General features: G+C 35.3%; 1 protein-coding gene across 1 annotated transcript in view; it reads right to left on the reverse strand.

The window, feature by feature from the left end:
- Positions 1–26,859, reverse strand: part of Csk (C-terminal Src kinase) — a 54,440-nt gene that overhangs the window by 6,949 nt on the left and 20,632 nt on the right. Inside the window, exons 2-6 of the mRNA XM_089094493.1 lie at positions 17,242–17,461; positions 9,224–9,358; positions 4,713–4,849; positions 3,008–3,169; positions 727–1,102 (exon numbers count right to left, since the gene is read on the reverse strand). Of these exons, the coding sequence (XP_088950619.1) occupies positions 727–1,102; positions 3,008–3,169; positions 4,713–4,849; positions 9,224–9,358; positions 17,242–17,461 (1,030 nt within the window). The remainder of the gene's footprint in view (positions 1–726; positions 1,103–3,007; positions 3,170–4,712; positions 4,850–9,223; positions 9,359–17,241; positions 17,462–26,859) is intronic.

Here is a 26,859-nt window from a genome sequence, read left to right on the forward strand (position 1 = left end):
AGATTCAACCCAGTTTAGCGTGCTCCAAGGTGATACTGCGGTGAGCTCAAAGCCATCTCTCACTTACCTTGGACTGCCGATCGCTTCAGATCTGCGGTTTACTCGGGAAGCACTGGTTGAGCATTTTTCAGAAAAGGCACGCAAAGCATACGGACTACTTCTACCCTGCAAACGTATGTATAACCGCCGTATATTCGGAAGGCTCTATTCCGTGTTCGTTATCCCGCATGTTCTGTCACTCTCGCCGTTTTGGTCTATTTTCACCGAAACAGATAAGCGCTCAGTCCGTCGTGTTTACTATAAGTATGCAAAGTATCTTTTAAGTGTTCCGCCATGGGAGAGAAACTCAAGAGTTTCGAAAAATTACAGCATTGTGGACCCGACTACTGCAGCTACTGAGCGAATCGTTCGATTTCGGCGTTCACTCAATCCTGATCATGATATGTACCGAGCAATCGTAGGCTAGTTTGAATAAGAGTTTAGTATGCTGTATATAGATTGTTATTGAAGTATTGTTGTTTCTCATATTGCGTTTTCTTTTTCTCTTTTTTTTTCTTTTTTTTTCAATACTCCGTTGTGTAACCTTGTGTTATTTATGATGAGAAATAAAAACCATTCATTCATTCATTCATAATTTGTTACTTACTTGCAGACAAACTAAGCCAATGTATGGTCGGATTATTAATGATAAGATCATACAATTCAAGAAGACTGTACTATACTCACTAGCCTCATGACTTCATAGATCTCGGGTGGACAACCTTCAGGAGCTTCCATTCTATATCCCTTCTCTACATGTTTCATCACATCAGCTAATGGGATACGAGGATAAGGAACACGTCCAAAACTATAGATCTCCCATAATAAAATACCAAAACTCCACATGTCAGATTTATTTGAGAAATGTCCAAATTTCAAAGCTTCAGGAGCAGTCCATTTTATTGGGAACTTACCCCCATCCACACTGAAAGACTCTTCTCGAGCAAGTCCAAAGTCACTCACTTTTGCACTTCCATCTTCGGCTATTAGCACGTTTCTTGCAGCCAAGTCTCTATGCACAACACGTTTCGATTCAAGGTACTCCATTCCAGCGCACGTATCACTAAAACAAAAAAGAAATTATAATCAAATTTAGACAATAATGATAGTTTAATTTTTGCTTGCTATAAAACATACAACATGGAACAAAGCGACAATACAAAAAAATCAAGAAAAAAAAATCAAGAGAAAAAAAGAAGAAAAGAAACAACCCTAACAAACACACTAACGTAAGGAAAACTACGATTTGCCCGAAGCGTGCGATAAAAATTCATTTTCTTCAAAGTGAAGTCCATTGATCATTTCTGTACGTCCACTGATCTTCAGAATTATACTGGAAAGACCAAATCGTAAAACAAGATACCTATTCGAATACCAAGGGGGTAGTGGTAAATATATCAAAATCTTCTTCACCGAACACGAAAAGATCGAATAGATCGTAAATTCTTATTTTCTAAAATTGAAAAAGACTAGAAACAAAATGACGAGAACGTTTCAGCAGACATTGAAGATAAATCTACAAGAAACTTCGGCTATATGCACACGATCAGCACCCGTTTTACTTAAGAAAAACAGCATCTTTTTTTTTAATTTAGTAAGAGAATGAGCCCTTAAGGAATTTTGACTGTTACCAACTTTAGTACATATCCCACGATGAAAAAAAAACAACAGAGTATTGTGAGGATTTAATTAGAGCAATTAAAAGATAGATATTCAAATTTTTTATTAAAAAAAACCCAAGAAATGTAAGAAAAATTTGCAAAACTATTCTTATTTATACCAAGAAGGTGGAGATCACAGGCATAAACTGCAAAGGATATACAGAACCCACATAATTACTAGTACAACTCAAGTGGTTACCCTGTAGTGACGCAGTGGGATTGATCTCTGCTTGGTATCATGAGACCCAGAGTTAGAACTCAGCTACAGCATGGTACTGATGCTACTATTGTACATTAGAAAAGGAGAAAAAAAAACATCCTTGATCTTAACAATAACTGTCAATTGGGCACTTCATTTTTAATGACAAAGGCAAATCTGAATTCAGCTGAATACGGACTAATTCATATGTGTCATAAAGGCTAAGGGAATTTTACAATATTTTCAATGACAATATTTAATGTCTATAAATGCACCTTGGAATTTTATTTTCTAGAAAGGTGGATGAAGGTTAGTTATCTAAAGCCAAATTATAAGAAATCGCATTGGGTAATTTTTTCTAGATCGCCAGATTATTATCCCTGGTTAAAGGAATTACATATCGGATCTTACCGTATTGAGCGTGTACCGTCTGTGAAATATCTTGGTGTAATAGTGGATGATACTCTGAGTTTCTCAAAGTACATAAAATGTATATCATCTAAAACTACCGCCAACCGGGGTGAGAATGATAATCAGGGGTGACGTTGACACAACCATAGAAAAATGTTTCTTTCGACTTTTGACGACAAGTGGTGTGACGAAAAAATCTGAGGAAATTCTAGATGGCTCTTTAGATTATCTTCGTCAGTCAGTGTGGAAATGTCGTCCATCGAGTAAAGAGTATCTGTTTGTGAACTGGTTGTACAAAGTAAGTATAGGGGTAAAAGTATAATACTTACCACTGCATTAATAGAAGATTGAAATTATTTTGCCATAATGTTGCAAGCCAAATAACCGAATATTTTCAGCCCTGTACCGAGGCAGATACGAATAGAGTATTCACACACAAAGATATTTTATTCATCAGATGACGCCGAATTAACCCACTGAAGCGAAACTCAGCTCTAGTCAGAGCCCACCCTAACCAAAATTTGACCTAGCTTAAGATTTCTTTTTCACATACACTACTAAATTGATCATTTTGGGACTAACCATGAATTGAAACGACTACTAATAGTTAGAAGAACAGCAACAAAATTATCGCCAGTCTCTGAACTGTATGACTGGTCACCAGCAACAAAAAAAAACGTTGCAAAAAAAAACTTACTACGCAAAATCAATTTGATCTTTTTTTGTGACGTGCAGCCTCCCTCTTGACCTCAAGTAGTCAACAAGACTCCCTTTGCTCATAAACTCCGTCACAAGGTATACATGGGGATCACTAAATACCACACCTAGAAGCTGGACAAGGTTTGGGTGTCTCAATGAGCTGAAATAAAAGTAAAGTAATTAAGAGTCTTTTTGGTGGTATGCTTGCAGAACTGGAAGATGGAAGAATTTCAGTTTTACTAAGAATTAAGAATACAACTAAGGTAAATTACAAACCAGCTTTTCCATGTTTGCAAAGGCCAGTTGGCCTTAAAGTCCCTTTTCATATGCCGGCTACCTTTACTTTAATTCCTTCATTTATTAGTTTGTTGTTGGTTTTTTTTTTTTGGGGGGGGGGGGACTTTGGACCAATCTTCACGAAGATGACAATTCACACAGTGATACCAATCGCCAAAATGTAAAAGGGGGAAATGTTAAAAAAGTTAATTTTAAAAATGAAGATAGAAGAAAAAACGTATTTTCGAAACCTAAAGGAAAAAAAAATATATTTTTCAAAATTTAAGGAGTGGGAGCGATTGTCCCCCTTCCTCAAGTGGCACCACTGAATTTACAATAAGTCAAATTAAAAAAAAAATTAGGAGAAGAGGAATGTACAGTCAAACATATCAGACACTGGCTTCAAATATTCAAATTTAATCCACAAAGTGACAAAGACTGTAACACACATTTCAATATCTATAGAGGGTAGGGGGGACACTCTTTTTTCAATAGAATACCAATAAAAACATTTTTCAATGAAAATACCACCCAAAAAGGTATTTTTTAAGACATTCAGAGCGAAGGAAGGGTAAACAAATCTAGGCGGGGGGGGGGGGGCAATTGACGTCACTCAGCCAAGTATTGTTTTTCGCCAAAATTCTTCAAGGACGATGCCACAAGGTGGCACATAATGTCCATTGATACATAGATGGGGTTCATCTAAAATCTAAACGGAATCAACGGGGACTCGTGTTCAAACCTGCATGCTGTAAGGCCTCAAGGAGAGGTGAACCTTAAGATAAATACAGCCCAGAGCAAAACAGAGCTTTGGTTGCGTTAGCCTCAGACGACTTTGTGCTGTGATTGAGGTGGTAGTAGTAACGGTACACCAGCACATATAAAAAAAATTGAAGGAGCCATAGATCAGGGAAATTAGAAAGCAAAAATTGTAGGTGAATTTTTCAAACAGCTTAAAAGCACCACAGAAAAAAATTGTTCGCGAATTAAAAACGTATTATTTATAAAATTCGAAGCATAGAGCCAATTGTGGACGGCATTATAAATAAAAATAACTATAATGCTGCATTTAAAAATATTACTTTCAAGTTTCAATCCTCAACTCCTATTTCTATATTGTTCCTCGTTTAAAATTTTGGCAGACTGACGTAATCAGACAAAAAAAAACTTCCTTCAATGGCAGATTTGTCAACTAATAGGAATTCAGAATTTGTATTCTGACGGCTAGCAACGGCTACACATACTTCAATGAGTCACATAGTAAAAGGAAGACCGAAGAACTGTTTTTGAAATTTCTTATAACACTATATTTGAAAAAAAACTTTTCCGATTTTTACACCCCCACTTCTCTTCTAGGATCGGACCTGTTTCCATCTGTGATCTGAAAGTATGGTTGCAATGGACAAGAACGCATAAAATTTACTTACGTCATTACCGATGCTTCAGCTAAAAATTTCTGAGCTGCCCGACTGGTATCTTTAAGCATTTTGACAGCCACTCTTTCTGAACGATAGAATCCTAGTAAAACATCGCCAAATTCTCCTTTCCCAATGCACTCCCGGAGCTAAAAATAAATAGCTTTCGGTAGTAACTTGTGAAAACCTTCACTCGTGAAATATGTCACTATTACTATTTTCTAAGCAAAGTAGAAAAGGAGCTATTTTTCGGCTGTGGAAAACTTTTTGGGGACTTTTCATTAGTTCCAGCCTAAGGTTTATTTATTCCTCCTCCTCTTCTTCTTCTTCTTTATTGAACTCAGTTGTTCTAAACGAAATATATGTACTATAAAAAAAAATCACTTTTTAGCAAACAAGATTTAAAACTACTAGGTTGCACAGAAAATTATGACAATGAAAAAAAATATATATAAAAAAAAGGAAATGGATAACTAAGAAGAAGAAATATCCACGAATCAATAACGCAGGACAATATTCTTGAAACCAAAAATCAAGCGACGTCAGAGCTCCGTGTTAAACAATGCACAAGTCTCTCTCAAATACCCCCAAAAATATTTACCAAGTGTTTCTACGTATGCGATTAATTTAGCCTTTTTTTCCTAAGAGATGATCAAGCAGGTTCAACGAACATGAAAATCTAAGAGAAGGAGAGAGAGAGAGAAAAAAAAAAGAAAGAGAGATGACAAAGGGAGAGACAATAAAACTCAAAGTAATCTCGGGAAGTATTAAACAAGAAGAATCCCACTCCTAAGCATTAAGGGCCTTTTAAAAGCCAAAGTGCATAACCCCAAAAAGTCACAACAGTGACATAATTGACAAGGATCGCTAAATGTCGGTTAAGATTATATTACAAATCTTCGTGACTTACACAATAAACATCACTTTTAAATCACAGCAACATCTATATTTTAATCCACTGGTGAATTGTGGTTAAATTACGGAAATGGAATTATTGGTCATTAGATACTTATCCGGGTTGCAGTGGTAGCTAGCAACCTAGTAAAAGACGATCACATCCCATCCTAAGAAATACAAAAGCCCAGAACTCCCAAAAATGGAATCAGATCGAAACAAAAAGTATACTATTAGAACCGCCTTGTCCGATACTCCTGGATAGGAAACTTACAGCTCCTTGGCTTGAATTGCAATATTCTGCATTGAAGGCATCATTATTTCTGTTTTTTCCTCCGCAGCAAGCGGGGCACTGGAACATCATAAAGAGCTGTTTAATGGCTCATTTTAAAGGAAATTGATGTATTTAAAAATCTTATGTAATTTACAAAAATAATTTTAAAATAGAATCAATTTTTCATGAAAAACTGTATTTCATGTACAAGATTGATGAATGACGTCATAATCGTAGGTTGTAACCTTATATGGCGCAAAAGTAAATGCAGTATTACGATGTTAGCTATAATGACATCAGTATATTTTACATAAAGGATTAGTATAGTTCATAATAAATAGGGATTAAGTAAGTTTCACCAGTATCATAGCTGTAGAGATAGCTTTCACCTAGCAAAGAACAAACCAGGTAATATAGTATCTAAAATTTGGATAAAGGATCGATATTGCCCATTGTTTTGTCGGATATAGTTGAAACCTAGTAAAGAACAAACCACGGCACATAGTAACTTTAAAAAAGAGATTTGAAAAATTACTTGTCTGGGGTATAGTGCCATACTGAGGTTCGTCTCTTACTATTCCAACTAAGAAAAAGTCATAGGCTATTTCCTGCTTGTAATCCAACTAAGAAATAATACAGGAACGATCATTTATTTGCAACATTCAAAATTTGAACAGTGATTATATTCCCTATAAGCATTAACTTTTAAGGCAATTACAAATAAATAAATAGTTTACTTTGGACTGAAGTAAAGGCCGAAATTTAAACTTAAAACTTGCGAAAATTATCCATTGTGAACAAGAGGTTGTCGTTCTAAAATTCATATTAAATAATAAAAAACAAGTTTTTTCTACTGAAAATAAGGACCAACATTAGAACTTAAAAAGAGCAGAAATTGGAGCTGTCCCCTCCTCAATACTCCTTTCTTCACGCTAAAGTTTATCAGTACTTTTAAAAAAGGTTCTGACTAATTGAACGGCCCCTGTGTTTCAGGAATCGTTTCTTACGGAATTGGGACAAAAGGTCAAACTTTAGCGTTAGCGTATCGGGGCATTGAAGAGCGGACAGCCCTCCTCATATACGGAATAGTTTCAGTTTGTTTTAAGTTTCAATGTTGCTCCTTACTTTCAGTAGGAAAAAACTTTTTTTTTATATTCAATTTCTGATCGTTTTTCAAATAATCCCAGGAAATCCCCTCCCCCTCCTTCCGCGAAAAATTATTCCATAAAAAGTTCCTCCCACTAAAAATCTTTTCTGGGAAATTACCCCTAAATAACTCCATCCTCGTTGCGAATTTCCCCCAGAAAATTATTTGCTTACTTGTTTTTTACTAAATTCCTGATCGTTTTTCAGGTCATGGCGGAATCCTCCCGGATGGATATTTCCCAGGAATTCCTCCTCCCCCCAATTTTTGGTCACTTGAAAGGGGCACTTGAACTTTTACTTTCCGTTCAAATGAGCCCTCTCCCAGTCTTCTACGACTATTGGTTCGATACAATCACCCCTGGAAAAAAAAATCCATAATCTTTCTTCTGGTAAAAAATACAAAGATGTTTCTCCTCTTTTTTAATAATCTGACAAATTTTTCCAGGCTCGTAGCTTTTGATTAGTAGCATAAAACTTAAGGAATCTTATATATTTGGAATCAGCATAAAAAACTAATTCTTTTGATGTATCTATTGTTACCAAAATTCTTTTAGAGTTTCAGCTACTATTGGGCCGAGTCGTTCCTTACTGACAGTTCGGTACCACGAATTGTTTGATCGTATGCTGTTAATGAACACTTAACCTATAAATTGCCATTTGTACGTAAAAAAAAAGGACAAAAGGGGAAAAAATGACAATCAAGTATATCGGATTTATCAAAGCCATATTTTAGTTTTTAGAATTAAAATATTTGAGTTTTGTAAATAATCTCTCCTTAGAAGAAAATGGTCGAAAAAAACGGGAACAGAATACTAGGGAGGCTATATATTTTAAAGGATTCAGCATCAAGAAATATCCTAATGCACAGGAAGTAGAACTGACCAATGTTTCTGATGATTTTCTAAGACACGAATATACTATAGTCCGATTGGATGTACAGCTTTCTCTGTCCGAATTTCTTGCTCTGATTTTACATGTCCCCTATTTTCTCCAATAAAGAAATAAATATATTATAATAAATAATCCAACTTTCAGGGGGTGACAACCCATCATTTACCTTGAATGTTTCTTTCTTTCATTAATTAACGACCTTTTATAATTAAAAAGATCCCCTTGTCAGCCTTGCAGCAGCAAGATTAAAACCTTAACCACGCATCTCCAGGCAATGATCAATTCATGGGTCCACCAAAGGACCCCTGAATTATTCCAGTGCATTTTAAGTTTAAACGTCGCTCTTTACTTCCGTCAAAAATACTTATCTTTGTCTTGCTCTTTTTTTATGTATCTTCTTCTGCTTGTTTTATCTCCATTGCATGAAAGATATTAAAATACCATTTTAAAATAGTATCTCATCATTTCTCTTGAGCAGCCACATGTTATAAATAGGAGGCTTGAATTATATTGTAAACGTCTTAAAGCAAAATAAAAGAAAACCATCAACATGCAGATTACATGTTTCACGGATGGTTTCCAATAGGCACAAAATCGGCTTTGGATAAAATCAAACAACATTCGTGAAAAACACTTACTCTGTTTTTCTTTAGATAAGACACATTGCAATATAAGCGTCAAAATAGTTATCAGTAACCTAAAAGAGCAAACATCTCGACTTCATTCCAAATTAAAATAACTTAACTATATTATTTTGACTGGCAGAGTCGAGATATAGCTCTCTAGGATGTTGCAACCATGATCAGTAAAATTATAATTTTGTCAATTATTGCCCGTTTCACGTCTTTTTTTTATCTCTTTCTTTAATACACAGTTAGGAGTGATTTAAATATGTACCATAGGAGACATTGTGAACTGACCCAGGATCCACCAGAATTCACCAGGATCTCTTTCTTTAATACTCAGTTAGGAGTGATTTAAATACGTACCATAGTGTGTGCGTGTGTGTCTGTATATGAAATGCATTGACTTATATTTAAGTATGGAATTTAATCATATAGATTCCTCACAAAATAAACTAATTGTTCAATGCCTTAGCTACGTTTACCATTTTAAAGTATTAGCCCTTAATTCTGGAGAATATTTCCGAAAATTACAAAATCAGATGCAATCATGTGCTTTGACTCAAAGACCGAAAAAAACAATTAAAGGGGAGGGTCCGATCAATCAGGTCCTGAATCTTCACAAATTGTTCGATAGGTCAGGAGGAAGGAATGGCTCTATTACGGACTTAATGGAACTAGTATTCATTACTTACAACGAGATCATTTTCTTGGATAACCCATCCAGCCTCTTCAAAGGCCTTTCTATCCACAAAGAAATCTTGCTTCCCTTTTTTTGGTACGCTAATTGTTAAGTGAGTACAAAGTCCATCTGCGTCTTTTTCATAATGCTAAATCGAATATAAATAAAAATAAGCAAATAATTTTGAACACGGAAAATTAGACTAGCAAAATAAAATAATTAAAAAAGTCAAGTTAAAATTGCAAGCCACGTCATACTGATAGAAAAATAAACAACGGACCATACTATTTATGTTTACTATTCCAAATAAGCTTACACTATGCTACCTCAGTCGCTAAAAAGGGTCAATCATATTTCAAATAACACCCAGAAACACATAAAATGGGGTTGGATCGCCGAGAGCCGGGACTAAGTCCTAGGGACATTACTTCAAGTCTTTATCTAGGATTTTTTTTTTTTTTCTGTTCCGTAACCGACGAAAATGAGCTTGATAGGTATTGGCTCTGTGAGTTGAAAAAAAAACTAGAGAATTAAAGAGGTACTGCTGGTGATTACACTGATTGGAAGTAGACACTGCATATGTTTCCCTATCCCCCTTCAGCAATTACATTTTCAGAATTTATAAAATAGCACTAAGTTTCTCATATCTTTTTAATGAACCCATTTCGATTTTTAAATGAACATGCACCTTCAGTGTAATATCGAAAATGTGGGACGCCTTCCTCTCCATCCAATAGCCGATACCCATAGTATAAACAGCGACTGACTTGTTCAAAGACAACCAAAATCGAATGCATTTATTAGCAGTAAACTGGTTTTCTATCTTCCTTACATATGACCTAAACCAGTAAAGTTAAATAGAAGTGCTAGGAAAAAGGATGGTTGAGTTGTAGTATAGGCTCCCTCAGTTAAAAGAAGAAATTACAGTTGAGGCCCTTAATACTTTCTATGATTTTGTACAACATCATTTAACATAAGTTTTTGGGTTATTTAAACCCCATGGTGGTAAAAAATATATCGGATTCGGAAAAAAAATTTGCGACAAAATTCGACTTGTTTCACTTTAATAAAGCGTAGAAACTGTTATCAAAATATGTTCTGTTACTGTTATCAAAAATGTCTCAAAACTGTTAAAAAGGAAAGTGTTCAAACATGATGACACGTTCCTTAAAGATAGTCTGCATATATTCTGTTTCTACTTGAAAATGCACAATATATACAAACTAATGCTTTATTGCTTTGCCACAAAACGCAAAGTCCCAGCCTATGTTGCGATTTCTAGAAATTCGGCATGTACAAGCTGGCGCTGTATCACGAAGCTCCTATCTTTTGGTTACCCCTATATTAAATACCAATAACGATTCGATTATATTTCTGTCACCGTGTGATAGACGTAAACCCTATACTAACAATTGCAAAACTACATCATTGCGTTGCATTATTATTTATAATTATTACAAGACCACTTATACAAAGACAATTTTTTTTATCCTGAAATGTATCGAAACGCTGTATCGCTCGTCCATGAAGGTGAAAACGTTTTAAGAGCCTTGCATACAGTCTCCACGATGGACGAGAAATATCAAAACAATGCCCAAATTACTTGCCCCATGAGTTTAAATCGGATTTGAGCACTGTCACGTACAAGTTAGAGAAAAGAACGCCGCTGAAAATTCCCATGCCCGCATTGCATTCACCGAGGGTACTTGCCATTGAATTGCAAGGCAACCAATGAGAATAGTCACACCTTTCTTTCTCCTGAAAATTAGGTAGCATGGGAGGGGACATTGGTCCACTTTCAGCCTGCAATCAAAGATATTCAATCAAAGCACTGGTTCAACTGTCAGAATTAAAAGAAAAAGTAAACCTTTTCTTTCTTGTTTCCCAATTTTGCGAGACTTAACAATTGTTTGACCATTAGTTATCTAAGCCAATACTAATTTTAACCCTTAACTGGTTGGGTGAAAAAAAAGGTTACGTAACTAATAGGGGGGGGAGGTCTGATAAACCCCTAAGTTTGAGTGTTTTAACAAATAGGAATTAGCAAACATTTTTCAGTTACCTTTTATTGATAGTTAGCCTTTTTCTCAGTAAGCGTTTTTTGAGACGCAGAAAAATGCATTGATGAAGAGTAGACAACTGCTCAGTTTCTTCGGGTATATAGGACATCAAAGTGATTCTGTTCTGGAAGCCTAACACAGAATATCTGGGTTCTCTTTTACTGTTTGGTCGGAGGTAAGATTTCATTCTGTTCCTTTTGATTTCCTTTTGTTTGGTCGGGATTTCCCTTTTGTTCCTCTTCAACGTACAAATATAAGTTCAATGGCTTGCCCTCAATTTTTATGAAAGCACTTGAGCAAGTCAACAGCACGAGGACAGTCGTGTGAGGATGTTGGTATACGACTCCTTGATCAGAGCAATTTCGTTTACGGCATTACAGACTCATTACCCTTGGTATTTTATGTTTAGCTGTCCTTTTGTAATGTTGCATGCGTCATACATACTAAAAACGATGGGATTACTCCGGGGGGGGGGGGAATGATGTAATTCATTCTCTTGAATTGATCTTATAAATATTACGTTACTCACGTGAATATTTTTTTCCCCAAAATTAAAACTCTAAACGAATTTTCTCAAACTCGTGACTTATAGATGTATATATATACATATATATATATATATATATATATATTTTTATATATATATATATATATATATATATATATATATATATATATATATATATATATATATATATATATATATATATATATATATATATATATATATATATATCATATATCTATATATATATATATATTTATATATATATATATATATATATATATATATATATATATATATATATATATATATATATATATATATATATATATATATATATATATATATATATATATATATATATATATATATATATATATTAAGCCGGCTTAAGCACTTCGGTGTAGACTTGAGAAGATATGTGATCCCCGTCCTGCACTGGTATCCGGGATCATTGTCTTTTCTGAGGCCAAAATAATTTCAATAATTTAAAGAACATGAAAATTGGAATTTGGAATGTTACGACGTTAAACAATGACTATCGTATCGACACTTTGACTGACAAATTCAGAAGTTTCGAGATGGACTTATTAGGAGTTTAAGAAACTCATATCCCAGGGGTAGGAAGCATGACATTAGGTGATATAGAATTTGTTTACTCAGGCAGGAAGAGTGGGGTACATAGAAAGTGAGTAGGGCTCATGATGAATAAGGAAGCTGCTAAGTTTTGTTTAGGCTGGGAATGTATTAATAATAGAATACTAGTTGCTCATATTATGACTAAAAATTTCAGGGTATCAGTTATAGTAGTATATACCCCTGTAAAGCCGGCTGACGGCGATACTAGTGACTCAGATGAATTTTACTTACAATTACAGGAGCAAACAGACAGGGTCCCATGTAAGAATATGATGTTTTACTAGAAGATTTTAACGCCCAGATCGGTAAAAATAGCGATAGATAGTATCCTAGCCTAGGTACATTTGATGTAGGAAAATAAAACAGTAATGGATATAGACTTTAGCAATTTTATAGGTATAACATTCTAGTTATAACGAATACGTTGTTTGATCATAAAATGGGCAATAAATTAAAAGGGTATTCACGTGATGGTAGGCGATGGCTATGGCACGTTCTGCAGATGAAGGATGGCAGATTGCCGAAGATTATCCTTTTCGGCCAACCGTGTAGGACAAAACGGAAAGCAGGTCGTCCTCATCTGGGGTGGGAGGATGTCATAAAGAAAAATTTAAAGGAAATGGGAACTTCCTGGGAGGGTGTAAAAAGGGAGGCTTTGAATAAATAGGGACGGCGGAGGAACGTGCGTAGCTCTGTTGGCCTCAGGCGGCTTGGACAGCAAACTTTATTCATTACGTTATAGTAAACCGAAGACTGGCAGGATCAATACAACCTAGGGTATATAGGAGTGCTGTTATTGACGTTAAAAGCAAAGATCACCATGTAGTAGTGTCTAGGGTTAATTTGAAGCTGAAATTTCGGAACGGTAGCTACCTTCATAATTTCCCGGAAGGGGAAGTTATGATGTTGGTAGACTCCAGGATGAGAATTTGAGAGAAAATTTCCAGGAAAAATTGAATACTAAACTTGAGAGTTTAAAATTTGACAATGTGGAAGATGGTTGGAATAATTTCAGGGGAGGAAAAAGTCTCCTGGACTTAGATTATGCTGATGATTTAAGCATCCTAGATGAAAGTGTGAGCAAAATGAATGAACTTTTAGAGGTTTTACAAGTTCAGGGTGCTAGAATAGGTTGGAAAATTATTGTGAAGAAGACTAAGTCACTAAGGCTAGGAATAAGTGAAGATGAAAAGGTGACGTTGGGTAATGAAAAGATTGATCAGGTGGGCAGCTTCACTTACCCTGGTAGTCAAACAGTTCGTGGTAACGAACTGTAAGTAAGGAGCGACCCGGTTCAATGGTAACCGAAACTCTAAAAAACAGAATTTTGATACCAATAGATGCATCAAAAGAGTCGGAATTTGATTTTTAATTTCAAATATGTAAGTTTCATCAAGTTAAATACTACCTATCAAAAGTTACATGCATGCGAAAATTTGGCTGATTTTCTGAAAAATGAGGATAGAACCCCAAAAAGCCACGTAACCTTAATGAAAATCACACCATCATATTCAGCGTATCAGAGAACCCTACTGTAGCGGTTTCAAGCTCCTATCTACAAAAATGTGAAATTTTCCATTTTTTGCCAGAAGAAAGATCACGGATGCGTGTTTATTTGTTTTTTTTCTTTCTTTCTTTCCCCCAGGGGTAATCGTATTGACCCAGTGGTCCTAGAATATAGTAGGAGGGCTCATTGGAACGTAAATTAAAAGTTCTAGTGCCCTTTTTAAGTGACCAAAAAAAATGGAGGGCAACTAGGCCCCCTAACACGCTCATTTTTTTTCTCAAAGTCAACCAATCAAAAATTTTGAGTAGGTATTTTGCTCAGCATAGTCTAAAATCCGACAAATATGTCTTTGAGGTTGACTTAATTTCCTAGAGTCCCCGGGGAAAGGTCTTGAAGTTATGCACTTTTTTTACTGTTTACATATTGTATTGGTTATTGGGAAGTATACAGACATTTTCAGGAAGGATTTTTTTCTGATGGGGGGGGGGGCTGGAGGAGGGGGTTACTCAGGAGGTTCTTTCCGTGGAGGATGTTTCTTTGGGGTAAGGGACATTTCTATGAAGGGGGCGCCGGATTTCCAAGCATTATTTAAAAAACGATAAGAAATTAAATTAAAAAAAAAACAAGTTTTTTCAACTGAAAGTAAGAAGCAACACAAGAACTTAAAAAGGAACAGAAATTATTAAGTATATAAGGGGGTTCTCCCCCAAGTCAATACCTCACTCTTTACGCTACAGTTTTTCTTAGTACTTTCAAAAGAGCTATCTATTCTAATTAAACGGCCTTTGTGGTTCAGGGGTTTGTGAATTAAAAATTTTTTAACTTTTAACGTAAAGAGCGTAGTATTGACTAAGGGGAGAACCCCCTTATATATGTAATATCATAAACGTAATAAAAAAAGCAATAAAAAAAACAAGCGATACGGCTCAATAGTAATCGAAAGTTTTAAAAACGGAATTTTGATGTCAATAAATGTATCAAAAGAATGGGCTTATAATGCTGATTCTAAATATATAAATTTTATTAAGTTTAGTATCACTCATCAAAGGCTACGAGCCTGAGAAAATTTACCTGGTATTTTAAAGAGAGGGGAAACATCCCCTAAAAGTGAAAGAATTTTAATGAAAATCACACCGTCAGATTCAGCGTATCAAAAAACCGTATTACATAGGTTTCAAGCTCATATCTGCAAAAATCTGCAACTTTGTATTTTTTGCCAGAAGAAAAATGTACGAATATAGAAGTTCGTTACGTAAGTTAATTTGTAAATTACGTCAGAACCAAATTTAGAAACAGCCATTTTGCAAAAGAAAAGTAAAAATTTTATGCAAATTTTGTTTACTTATTCAATAACGGTGAGCCAAAATAAAAGCTGCATTAACTAAAAAACGATAAAAAATTAAATAAAAAAACAAGTTTTTTAAAATGAAAGTAAGGAGCAACATTAAAACTTAAAACGAACAGAAATTATTCCGTATATGAAAGGGGCTGTCCCCTCCTAAACGCCTCGCTCTTTACGCTAAAGTTTAACTCTGTCTCACAACTTTATTTTTAAAACAATAAAAAACTTTAGCGTAAAGAGCGAGGCGTTGAGGAGGGGACAGCCCCTTTCATATAGGAAATAATTTCTGTTCATTTTGAGCTTTATTGTTGCTCCTTACTTTCAGTTGAAAAAACTTGTTTTTTTATTTAATCATTAGTAAAGACGATGGGAGCTGCGGAGATGTAAATAGTAGAGTAGTCGAGAACTAGTGTGTTTTCACAGATAAAAAAAAAGTTTGGAAGAACAGGAAGATAGGTTCGCAAACCAAGATTAGAATATTAGAAGCTACAACGATGACAGTGGTCAAATATGATTGTGAAGCAGAGGCTCTCCGAAAAGCAGATGAAGAATTATTAGAAGAATTGCTTCGAGACTGTCTTATGTACCCGACTGACTGATCATATTTCGAACAGTTGGCTGTAAGAAAAATGTGCTTAAATAACGATTTCTAGGGCTATAATGAAAAAAAGGTTGGGGTGGCTAGGGCACGTTGTGTGAATGAAGGATGACAGATTGCCGAAGATTGTCCTTTTTGGCCAACCGTCTAGGGCTAAACAGAAAGCAGGTCGTCCCCGTCTGGGTGAGGACGTCATAAAGAAAGATTTAAGGAAATGGGAACTTCCTGGGAGGGTGTAAAAAAGGAGGCTTTGAATAGATAGGGATGGCGGAGGAGCGTGCGTGCAACTGTATTGGCCTCAGGCGGCTTGGTGCTGCGGTGAGTTGTTAGTAGTAGTAGTATTAATTAGATATCGATTATTTGTGTATGATTACTCTTCAAATAAAGGGTAAAATGCTTACTTAACCATCTACAAATAACATGTTGTCATTAAAGTGATTTTAGAGAAATTCAATAAATATTGACGTGTACTGATTCTAGACATGATGCCATGTGGGGATGCAGGAAATCAAATCAATTCAATTGGGTGTTATTAAAACAAATAGAAATGAATAAACACAAATAAACTTCTCTATGCTAAAAACGCACGTTGAGTCCCTTAAAAAAATAACGATTCCTCCTAATCACGCTTTAAAGGGTAGAAAGGGTAGTTGGGTGCCCTAGGTCGGTTTTGCATTTAAACGGGCACAAGACTTCAGAATTTGGACCGATTGAGCATCTTCCACCTGCTTACAATCATTTCTACATGACGGGGCTAAGAAAAAAATAATGGCAAAGGGATTACATATCACTCTTTGCAAAGCCAGTATAATTTTATTTTGGTCAAATGATCTCACAATATAAAAACAGAAAAAAAATAAACAAAAATAGGACAACTAGTCATCTCTTAATATTATTAAATACAAGTCCTTACGACAGATTAAGTTATATTTCTGTATTTTACTGCTTGGCAATGTTTTTAAACACATGCAAATTAGTCAAAAGCTAGAATCTACCTTGTCTCTTAATGCCAACCCTCCAAACAACTAAATAGGAGAAAATCATTGCTACAGCAAAATGTAACTTATCAAGCTAGGTGCTAATTTTTAGAAGAAGAACAAGTTCTTTTTAATACAAAAATTAGTTCATTCTTTTGTACCAAACGGCACGTCAAGTCTTTTTTCCGTTTTCCGAGTACCTGCAGTAGCCCATTATTGGCTGAAGCACTTTAACCACACCAATTGAGCTTTTCAGTGGGCGTGGATCCAATAGATCCTCTTCAAATTAAGTAAGCAGAAAAATATTGAATTTCTATAGGCTATAGTATTGCTTTGACCAAAACAAATCAAATGAAGTTGGTGGAAAAATTCATTGGCAGAGACTTGTCAAAATGATGCTTACCTCTACTAGCTCGGCAAGGTTAGTAAAATATTCTTCTTCGTCAATGGTTAGTTTGCTATCTTTGTATATAACACGATAGTGTTCAACTTTTCCTTGGTAGCATACACACAACGTGTAGTCTCCCGGGAAGTTTGTCGACTCACGGACAAGAAACAATCCATCTTCACGAGGGAATAGAAGCTGTTCTGCCTGGTCTCGGGATATTTTACCGTGAAACCATCTACAAACAACATATTGTTATATTGACAATACTAAATGAATCAAATAGATATTGACAGGTATGCGCATTAGAATATACAATGCTGTCAAAAATAGATACCGGTACCAAATAAGCTAGTAACCACCTTGTGGCATAGCCAGACTCTTACTTTGGAAAGGCTTCTATCAAGCCTGCATGGAGAAAGGATAGATTGGGGAAAAGAATACTCCATCTGATGATTCACACTCTCCCCTCCAAAATCCGTCTCATGTGTTCTCCACAAAATGTTGAAAAGAAAGGGCCTAAAATTGCACTTTTGACCCTCCTGCAACATCACCAAAAAATTTTCTGATAGTCAAGAAGGCAAGGACATTTGTTGACTATGGTTATGGGATATTACAATGCTTGAGTAACAGTAAGTCACGATTCAAATTGATTAACTTGTTAAGACGTAATTAATTTAACAAACTTTAGCAGGGGTATTGGTCCTTTCAACAGCTCTGTATAGCTCTGTCATTGTTGATGTTTCCAAATCAACTCAAAAGATTCCTGGCTAAACCCCAATAACCATTCATCTTTTATGAAGCAGAATGACATAAAAACCACAAATCCCTAATTTCTTGCAGCTAAGCTGTATATATCAATAATTATAAATTGATTGGTAGTGTCTTACGTTTTCGGTTTTTCTCCTTAAGAATTAGAACGTTCGATTGTAAATAAAATTTTTGGACAAAATTTCAATATCTACTTAAAACTTCTAACGATGTTTAAGGGTTCTCCGATGTTTAAATACATAGTATACATATGTCTAAATACATTGAAATATTGTATATAAATAAGAATAGAGAAAAATTACCAATTAAAATTGCTGAAAAAAAGCTTCTGGCAGCACTTGCCCCCCCCCCCTCCAAGAAATTTCCTGACAATGCTCATGATGCCCTACCTCGCCATCTCCACCTGGGACAGAGAATGCAATATTTAGTGTTATACAGAAAATTATTTTTGTAAAAGGAGGATCATTATTAAACCCCCTGCCCGCCCCTAGCAAAAATAATAAAAAAAAAAACAGACCAAAAATACTCTCAAGAATCAAGGGGTATTAGATATTAATTCCCCCCCCTCATCAGAACTCATTCCATATTTACCTGAAGGTTCAATAAGAGTTGCCAAACTTGAGCATTAAAAATGCACTCTTTGAGGCACCTACCCCCCTCCTCCCCCTGCGAGCAAAATCAACCACCATCCCTCCTTCATAATAGCTAATGCACACTTACACATCACTGCGTAAAATTTTATGAAAAATAAAGCAAATCAGTTTAGTTAAATGAACTTTAAAATAAAAGGCAGAAACTTGGTGCAGCAAGAAGGGGGGTATCACCCTACAGCACCCTTATTCAGGCTTAGTCTAAATGAAGGAGGAAGAAAGAATAATTCCAACCCTTTTCTATATTTATCTGACGGCTCATGGACAGTTACACATTTTGGGCACTGAAATGTACTCATTTAGACATCTATTTACAATCCCCCCCACCTACACATTAAACCACAAGCCCTCCTTCGTAATACCATCCTGCATCATTACTTACTCTGAACTAAAACGCTCATTACATAATTTTTTATACTTTTAAATATATTGGCTATTCCAGGATTGGCCACAAACTGGGAGCAACACCAATTTCCCATTGCACAATCTTTTTGGTCACTTAAAAAGGGTACTAGACATTTTAATTTCTATTTGAATAGGCTCTCTCCTAATCTTCTAAGCCCATTGGTTTGATAACATCATCCCTGGAAAAAATACACATGAACATGATATAAAATTCTGACACAAATGCATAATTCCACATATTTGTAGATAGGAGCTTGAAATCTCCAAAATAAGATTTTCTGATATGTTAAATCTAATGGTGTGATGTCCATTAAAATTGCTTGACTTTTTATGGTATTTCCCTTCCCCCTTTCGAAAATCTGGCAAATTTTCTCTTCTATAATTACCACAAACTGTACAAAATACTACAAAACACAAAGAGTGGTACCCTCTGCTTCCTTGTTTTATGCTAATTTGTGATGTAATAGGTCCATTTATGACAATGCAGCTGACACCCAATAATGATTCTAAATAGTGTAATAATCTTTCTATCTTTTCAAGGTGCTGCAAATTTGGATTTCCAATATCAATCTTGAATTATCTACAGGGTGTTAAAATAACTAAGATCGAGACTACTGTACCATACCCAAAAATGGACTGAAGATGGAGACTACTGTACCATCCATGCCCCAAAATGAACTGGGGAACTCTCAATATAAAAAAAGAACAGTTTAAGAACCTGGCCAAACTAACGTTCCAAAGGACCACTTAGTGGCAAAGCTACAGCTGTGCATACTTACTTATATGGATTGGCAAAAAGGAGAAAGACATAATGTAATAGCACATATGAAGAAATTCAGTAGTTATGTCAATCCTAAGAGCCAACAAAGTGTTCTTGGGATATCTCTTCCATAAAAGAGATCAAAGAAAAGGGGAGGCAACACACCAGAACACTACAGAACTCCAGATTCCGGTTCAAGACAATGAATATGATGCTACTATTAGAGATGGGGTCTGATCTTAGTCTTGTCCAAGCTGTTTCTATAGCTCGAACACACGGATATTCAGGTTAACCTAAAGACAATGAAAGCCACCATCACGCCAAGATATAACCATAAAACATGAGATTGATTAATCTACAAATCAAACTCATCATTCCCACTAAAAAACAGAAACAAGGAATACTATTTTTGTGGAGGAGAATTCTCACTGTCACACAAATCTCTTGCAAAAGGGAAAGTATTCAGTAACTGCAACAAACCCAATTATTTTGCTAGAGCATGTAAAAGTGTGGTGACGCTTTCTAATTAAGTCAAATTTGGGATTTTAATAAAAACATTAAGACGCAATTACAAGTTTCAAAAGGCCACTTTTTATTAAGATAAAGGTACAAATCCTGGAATGTGTAAGCTTGAAAGGAGCTTGCTCAATAGCCAATTTCCTGGCTAAGTACGTTAATTAGCCGGATAGATGCGGTTGGTTTTTTATATATTCTCAGATTGTCGAGACTGAAGGAACACTCTTTGACTTGCAGGGCGAACCTCTTCCCGTTTGTTATCTTATTTGAAATACGTTGGAATATTGTTGGATTATTGTAAGTGTCTAAGTATCTTATTGTATTGTACTTTATTGTAGATTTCTTATACCTGTTGACTCCCTGGGACAACCAGTCCCAGTGGCTTATATATTATCATACCTATACCGTTGTATTTTAACTAAATAAAAGCATTGTGTTATAGCCAACCTCTCTACAATCTAAATTTAGTCCCTTGAATATTCCCAACTGGTACGCCTCATTAGTCAGGTCATAGCCTAAGGCACGCTGCCAAAGTTTATTTACCTTAGAACCACAAGTATCTCCCCAATAAAGGGAGTAACAAGGCATCAGCTACAACCTCACCCCAATACCATAAAACCACTTTACCACAGCTGGTGGCAGTGGTGGGATTCGAGCCCACGCCTCCGAAGAGACTAGTAGCCTAGTAGCCCAGGTGTGACCATGGACAGGATTAAACAGAAATACTGAAGGTATGCTCCAGGTAGACAGAGGAAAAATTATGCTGTTCATGTGGGAGTCGTGTTTGGAAAAATTACAAGCTTACCAAAAAAAAATATGAAATGCTCAATAATAGCCTAAATTACCTAAGTTGAAGTTGAGATTAATGAAAGACCACTAATAGTTGGGAAGTTAAAGTGAAAATCGTCACGTTGGCTTATATATCTTAAAATAAATTACCCTATGCCATGAAGGCAAGGTATATTCTCTGCAGAAGGGCCACTTTGTTGATAAGAGAATAGCACAGAGAAAAACTGTGGCCACAAATAAAAAGGGTGGCTATAACTAAGTTATTGTTGTGTGCAGGGTCATAACAGTCCTTTTAGCATTAGCCGTCAGACAAGAGAACCTGGAAATGTATATTGAGCAACCGGAAGAAACTGGTGGTAAGCAAACCTTAGATGCAGGCACAAGTACGCTGATAATGTCATAACAGGTAAAAATGTTAATAGCTAAACTTTGGGCTTATCAAATCTAAGCTGTGAACGAAGCTTTGTCCCAAAAGGACATTAAAGCTGAAAAAAAGAGATTATAGGCGAAAAAGTTATTGAACTGTCTCACGTACCTGAAACTCAAAAAGAATTAGAAAGCTCAAAAGTTTGTATAAGCAAACCGACATAGAGTAAGCTAAAACAGTTACTGACACAAGTTTGTTTTTCGAAATAGAGCCAAAGAAAAGCTGTGAAACAAAGATTAAAAAAAAAACGCGAAAAATTAATGTATATAGTCATATATGGAAAATGTATATAGTGGTAACAAATGTTATTGAGAAATTATATATAGTTATAAAGGTATTTTGAAAACCTTTAATAAATATGGAATTGTTATCGTATAAAATTGTAAATGTATAAATTGTAATTGTAAGAACTGTTACCAAGCTCTTAAATAGCGGCTAATCCCAGTTCTCAGTTATAGCATATATATCTATTTGTTAGAGTTGAATTTTGTTTTGTAAATATTTAATTGCAGTTAAAGACTCATAAGATAAGAGTCTAGATGGGCTTATTAAAAAGTTGTACAAAAATAAATATTGCAGTGACTAAATAAATTGTAAGGGTACATAATTATTGTTGTGTTTAAACAAGTAAGTTATGTAAAAACATAACTCAGGCCATATTGAATTAGTATGTTGAGTATTTTTGTTTTTTTTTATTTTGCTTTTTGTAAGTACTCCGCATTAATACTTTATAAGCAATTAACAAAACACTAATTGGAATTAGTTCCAATGCTAGTCTATACCGTGTTTTATTTTTCCTAAATACTTTAAGTTTTAACTAGTTGTTTAATGTCATGTCTAATCTTTGTGACTTCTAGTCAACGTATAAATATTTTTTATTGTGTAATAATCTGTTAAGTGATTAATATTTCTATATTATTTTTTAAAAGAAAGATGCTAGAAATCGCCGGCAACGAGTAGAATATTTCTATTTAAATGACATATTATGTTTACAGTTAACAGAGAGAAATGTAATGAACATAATTAACCTCTCGCTTAAAAAAAAAAGAGAATGCAGTTATATATACAAAATTGAGTTATTTTTTACTATATATGTAAAAATGTTTGCTTTAAGTGAATTCTTATGTGAATATTTATTTTAGATAAAGCCTTAGTTTTTTTGGAAATTAAATTTTTCGTAACATCCTTTTGGATCCATTTTTCAATAATTTTTTTACGCATTTTTGGAAAGTAGCAAATTTCAAAGCCAGTTCAATTGTTGATACCAACAGCTCACACCATCAGAAACCCAACCCAAAACTGGTCAACGAATATTTTGGAAATTGTATCCTGTAATAAAGAACTTTACTACCAGTTCATCATAAAGTGAGATAAAATCGGAACTTAAATTAGGCCTAGAAAATATCAAAGAAAGTGCTACGTAGCCTAAATGGTTTTATATTACTGAAAGAACATGTGAAAATGCTTTGTGTTGGAAAAATATGTGAAAGTTTAAAAACCAACATTGTTACGTAAAATTTATCCAAGGCATTTCTAACCCCAGAAGATCAATAGTAAATCAACCAAATCACCCTGATAAATTAAATTATTAATGAGAATTAAATTTAAACTCAATTTAATCAAAGTTTCTCATATAACTTTAAATCTAATTTAAGCAAAGACATGAATATAATGTTTAAGCCACTGTTGGCCTAACTAAAACAGAAGATGCATATAAGAATGAGGGTGAAAAGAGAATTTTATAGTCTTAAAGACAAAAAGAAAAAGATAGAAAAGAGAATTACAAGGACAATTTTCAAAAAATTGATATACTTGGAAGAAAGGATATGCATATATTTGGTCATAAACATGACCCTAAAGAAACCCATTGAGGGTATATGCACAGAATGACCCAAAAATGACAGTAAACCATGTACAAAATTAAGTTGTTTTAAAAGTAAAATATTGAGAGTTGGGGCAACTCTTCTCAAAGTCGGAAGTATTGTGGTGACGCTTTCTAATAAAGTCGAATTTTGGATGTTAATAAAAACATTAACACGCAAAGACAAGTTTCAAAATACCACTTTTTATTAAGATAAAGGTACACATCCTGGAATGTGTAAGCTTGGAAGGAACTTGCTCAATAACCAATTTCCTGGCTAAGTACGTCAATTAGCCAGATAGATGCGGTTTTTTTTTATAATATACTCAGATTTTTCAGACTAAAGGAACAATCTTTGACTTGCAGGGCGAACCTCTTCCCGTTTGTTATCTTATTTGAAATACGTTGGAATATTGTTGGATTATTGTAAGTGTCTAAGTATCTTATTGTATTGTACTTTATTGTAGATTTCTTATACCTGTTGACTCCCTGGGACAACCAGTCCCAGCAGCTTATATATGTTATCATACCTATATCGTTGTTTTTTAACTGAATAAAAGTATTGTGTTATAGACAAACTCTCTACAATCTAAATTTAATACCTCGAATATTTCCAGCTGGTACGCTTCATTAGTCAGGTCATAGCCTAAGGCACGCTACCAAAGTTTATTTACCTTAGGACCACAAGTATCTCCTCTATAAAGGGAGTAACCCAATATCATGAAACCACTTTACCGCAAAGTAGAAAGAAAGTAGTCAATGCAATTTGCCAGTCCCAAAATCCAGAACTTTCATAAAGTGATGAACTGTTCATTGGTACTGTAAATGCAGTTTCATCAAGCAAACACCCTTGTGCTGATTACTATCAACAAATGCTGTTGATTACTACCAACAATCAGCAGTAGATCGAGTTCAAAGCTGATACTGGGGTCAAGCCACCATTCTTCTCAAAAATCTATTCACAAAACTATAACCAATCCCGGAATAGCACCCCAGACCCCAAATTCTAAAAAGCTTCAATGATCACAGGACTTGATCTGCTCCCTCCACAATGAAAGTATGAAGTCTGAGTAATTCTTCATTGTCAAAGATGCCCCATCTCCAATGCTAGGACTTGAAACAAGAAAGTGATTGAATCTTGTCAACTTCACCCTTGAAATAGAAGAAACCAATCCATCAATACTGCAACCTTTTAAGGAATTCAAAGACCTATTCCAATGAATAGGAAGATTGGAAGGAGAGTGAACAAATACCATGAAGGAAGGTGCTCAACCAAAAGCAGTTCCAGCTAGATAGATCCCCATTTCTCTTAAACGACACTTCAGAGAAAATTGAATCAAATAGAAAGCATGGCGGTTATAGAGAAGGAGACCAACCCAACTGAATGGATCAACACAGCTGCCATTGTAAAAAAGGCAGACAAGTCACTTCTAAAGTGATTTGTCATGTATGACAAAATCCATTTTAGAACACTCAGGTGCAAAGTACTTCACCAAACTAGATGTACATCGTTGCTATTAGTCACTTGTGCTATCTGATATAACAACATTCAATGTACCATTTGGACATTATATTTAAGACACTACCTTTTGGACTAATCTCTGCCCATGATGAATTCCAATGCAGAATGGAGGAAGCATTCTCAGGCCTCATTGGTTTCTCTATTATTTTTGATGACATATCCATCTTGGGCAAAACCCTTAAAGAACATGGTCAGAACGTACAAGCAGCACTTCAGATAGCTAGAGAGAAGCAGATACATCTCAACAAATCTAAGATTATTTTCAGGTGCACTAGCATATCATATCTTGGGAACATCATTGCAAACAATGTTATATTTCCTGATCCTGAAAAGGTGAAAGCCTTAAAACAAATGAGAGTCCCAGCAAACAAAGAGAAACTCTAAACCCTACTTGGCGAAATAAATCACCTGTCAAGATACATCATTAACTTATCAACAGTAAATCACTCACTGAGGGAACTTATAAAACAAAAATCTTTTGTTTGAAAGCCTGAACATCAGAAGGCCCTTGACACCATTGAGAACTTCCTTTGCCAGTCATTTTTTGATCCAGTAAGCAATGTGGTTGAAGTACATGTAAATGCCTCAAAGTCTGGCAGCAACTCTTCCCAAAAAGGAAATACTTTTGCCTCAAGGTGTGCCAAAATTATTCAAAAATAGAAAAGATGATATATACTATAGTGTATGGGTGCAAACACTACCACCAATACCTTTATGGACGAAGATTCTTTCGATTGATGGGGGCTAGCGCCCCCTCCCTTATGGGGCCCATGGCCTTAACTCATCCAGTTGCAAAGTCACCACCCAGGCTACAGAGAATGATCTTACAAATCTAATCATATAATTTCTCTGTGACTTTTTGACCAGGCAAGGATATCCCTGTTGCAGACAACCTATCATATTTGTACATCCCAGGAGGTAAGCTTATGTTCAAAAACGAAATTGGATCATTCGCCAACACAGTCATGGACCTACTATCTATCAGTAGTGACAATTTACTCCAAATAAAAAATGAGACAACATCTGATCAGAGTTTTTAGCACCCTTAAAGATCATTGAAAAACAGCTGGCCCAAGAGCTGGATCCAAGTCCCTTGAAAGTATTAAGTTTTTTGTATTGTTGCCATGAATTTTCTGCTGTTGATTCAGTCATCCTTAAAGATGATTGACTATTCATACCCACTAGCCTGCAAAGTGACATCTTAAGAAACCTACATGTTTCATAGTTAGGGAACGGAAAAAAACAAAACTCAGGGCAAGATCAGTTGTTTACTGGCCTGGGATGACTAAGGATATGGAGAACTATGTCCAACACTGCACTGCTTAAGAATACAGGAACACCCTAGTGGATGTTTATGCCTCACCTGCTTAGCTTCTCATGGCTAGAAATCTACATACTCTCTTACCATTTACCTTTCAATATTTGTAAGCAGTAGCAAGAATTGACCACAAAAAGTTCTACAGAAGCTGCCATACCCAACAAGTTAGTCAAAGAAGATATTATAACATGCATGACAAAGGGCTCCCACCTCTTGCAGTTGGTCAATCTGTCAAGGCCCAACTGAATAAGAGGACATGGAAGCCTGCTATAATCACAAAAGCTGACACCAGCCCCCATTTATACTTGGTACAGACAGCAGATGGCAACCTTAACAGGTGGAATGACATCACACTACAATAGTGCAGACATCAACACTACGCTACCAGCATCAAACCAAGCAACCATGTTCCAAGAGACCCTGCCAAGAAATAGGTGCAACCCATTCACCATTTCAAAACCCACCCCATGATCCTGTTCTCTAGGCAGTCACAGATCTAGAACCAGAGCCCCCAATAGTTACTGAATACAACTCTGTTCCAATTCCAAAAATGTACAAAAGTCCCAGTAGTACAGAAAGTTCCACTAACTATGCTATAAGATCTGGAAGAGATGTAT

This window comes from Artemia sp. Qi Xiang Cuo, chromosome 9 (genome assembly GCF_049724085.1).
Source record: "Artemia sp. Qi Xiang Cuo chromosome 9, ASM4972408v1, whole genome shotgun sequence".
NCBI classification, from domain to species: Eukaryota; Metazoa; Arthropoda; class Branchiopoda; order Anostraca; family Artemiidae; genus Artemia; species Artemia sp. Qi Xiang Cuo.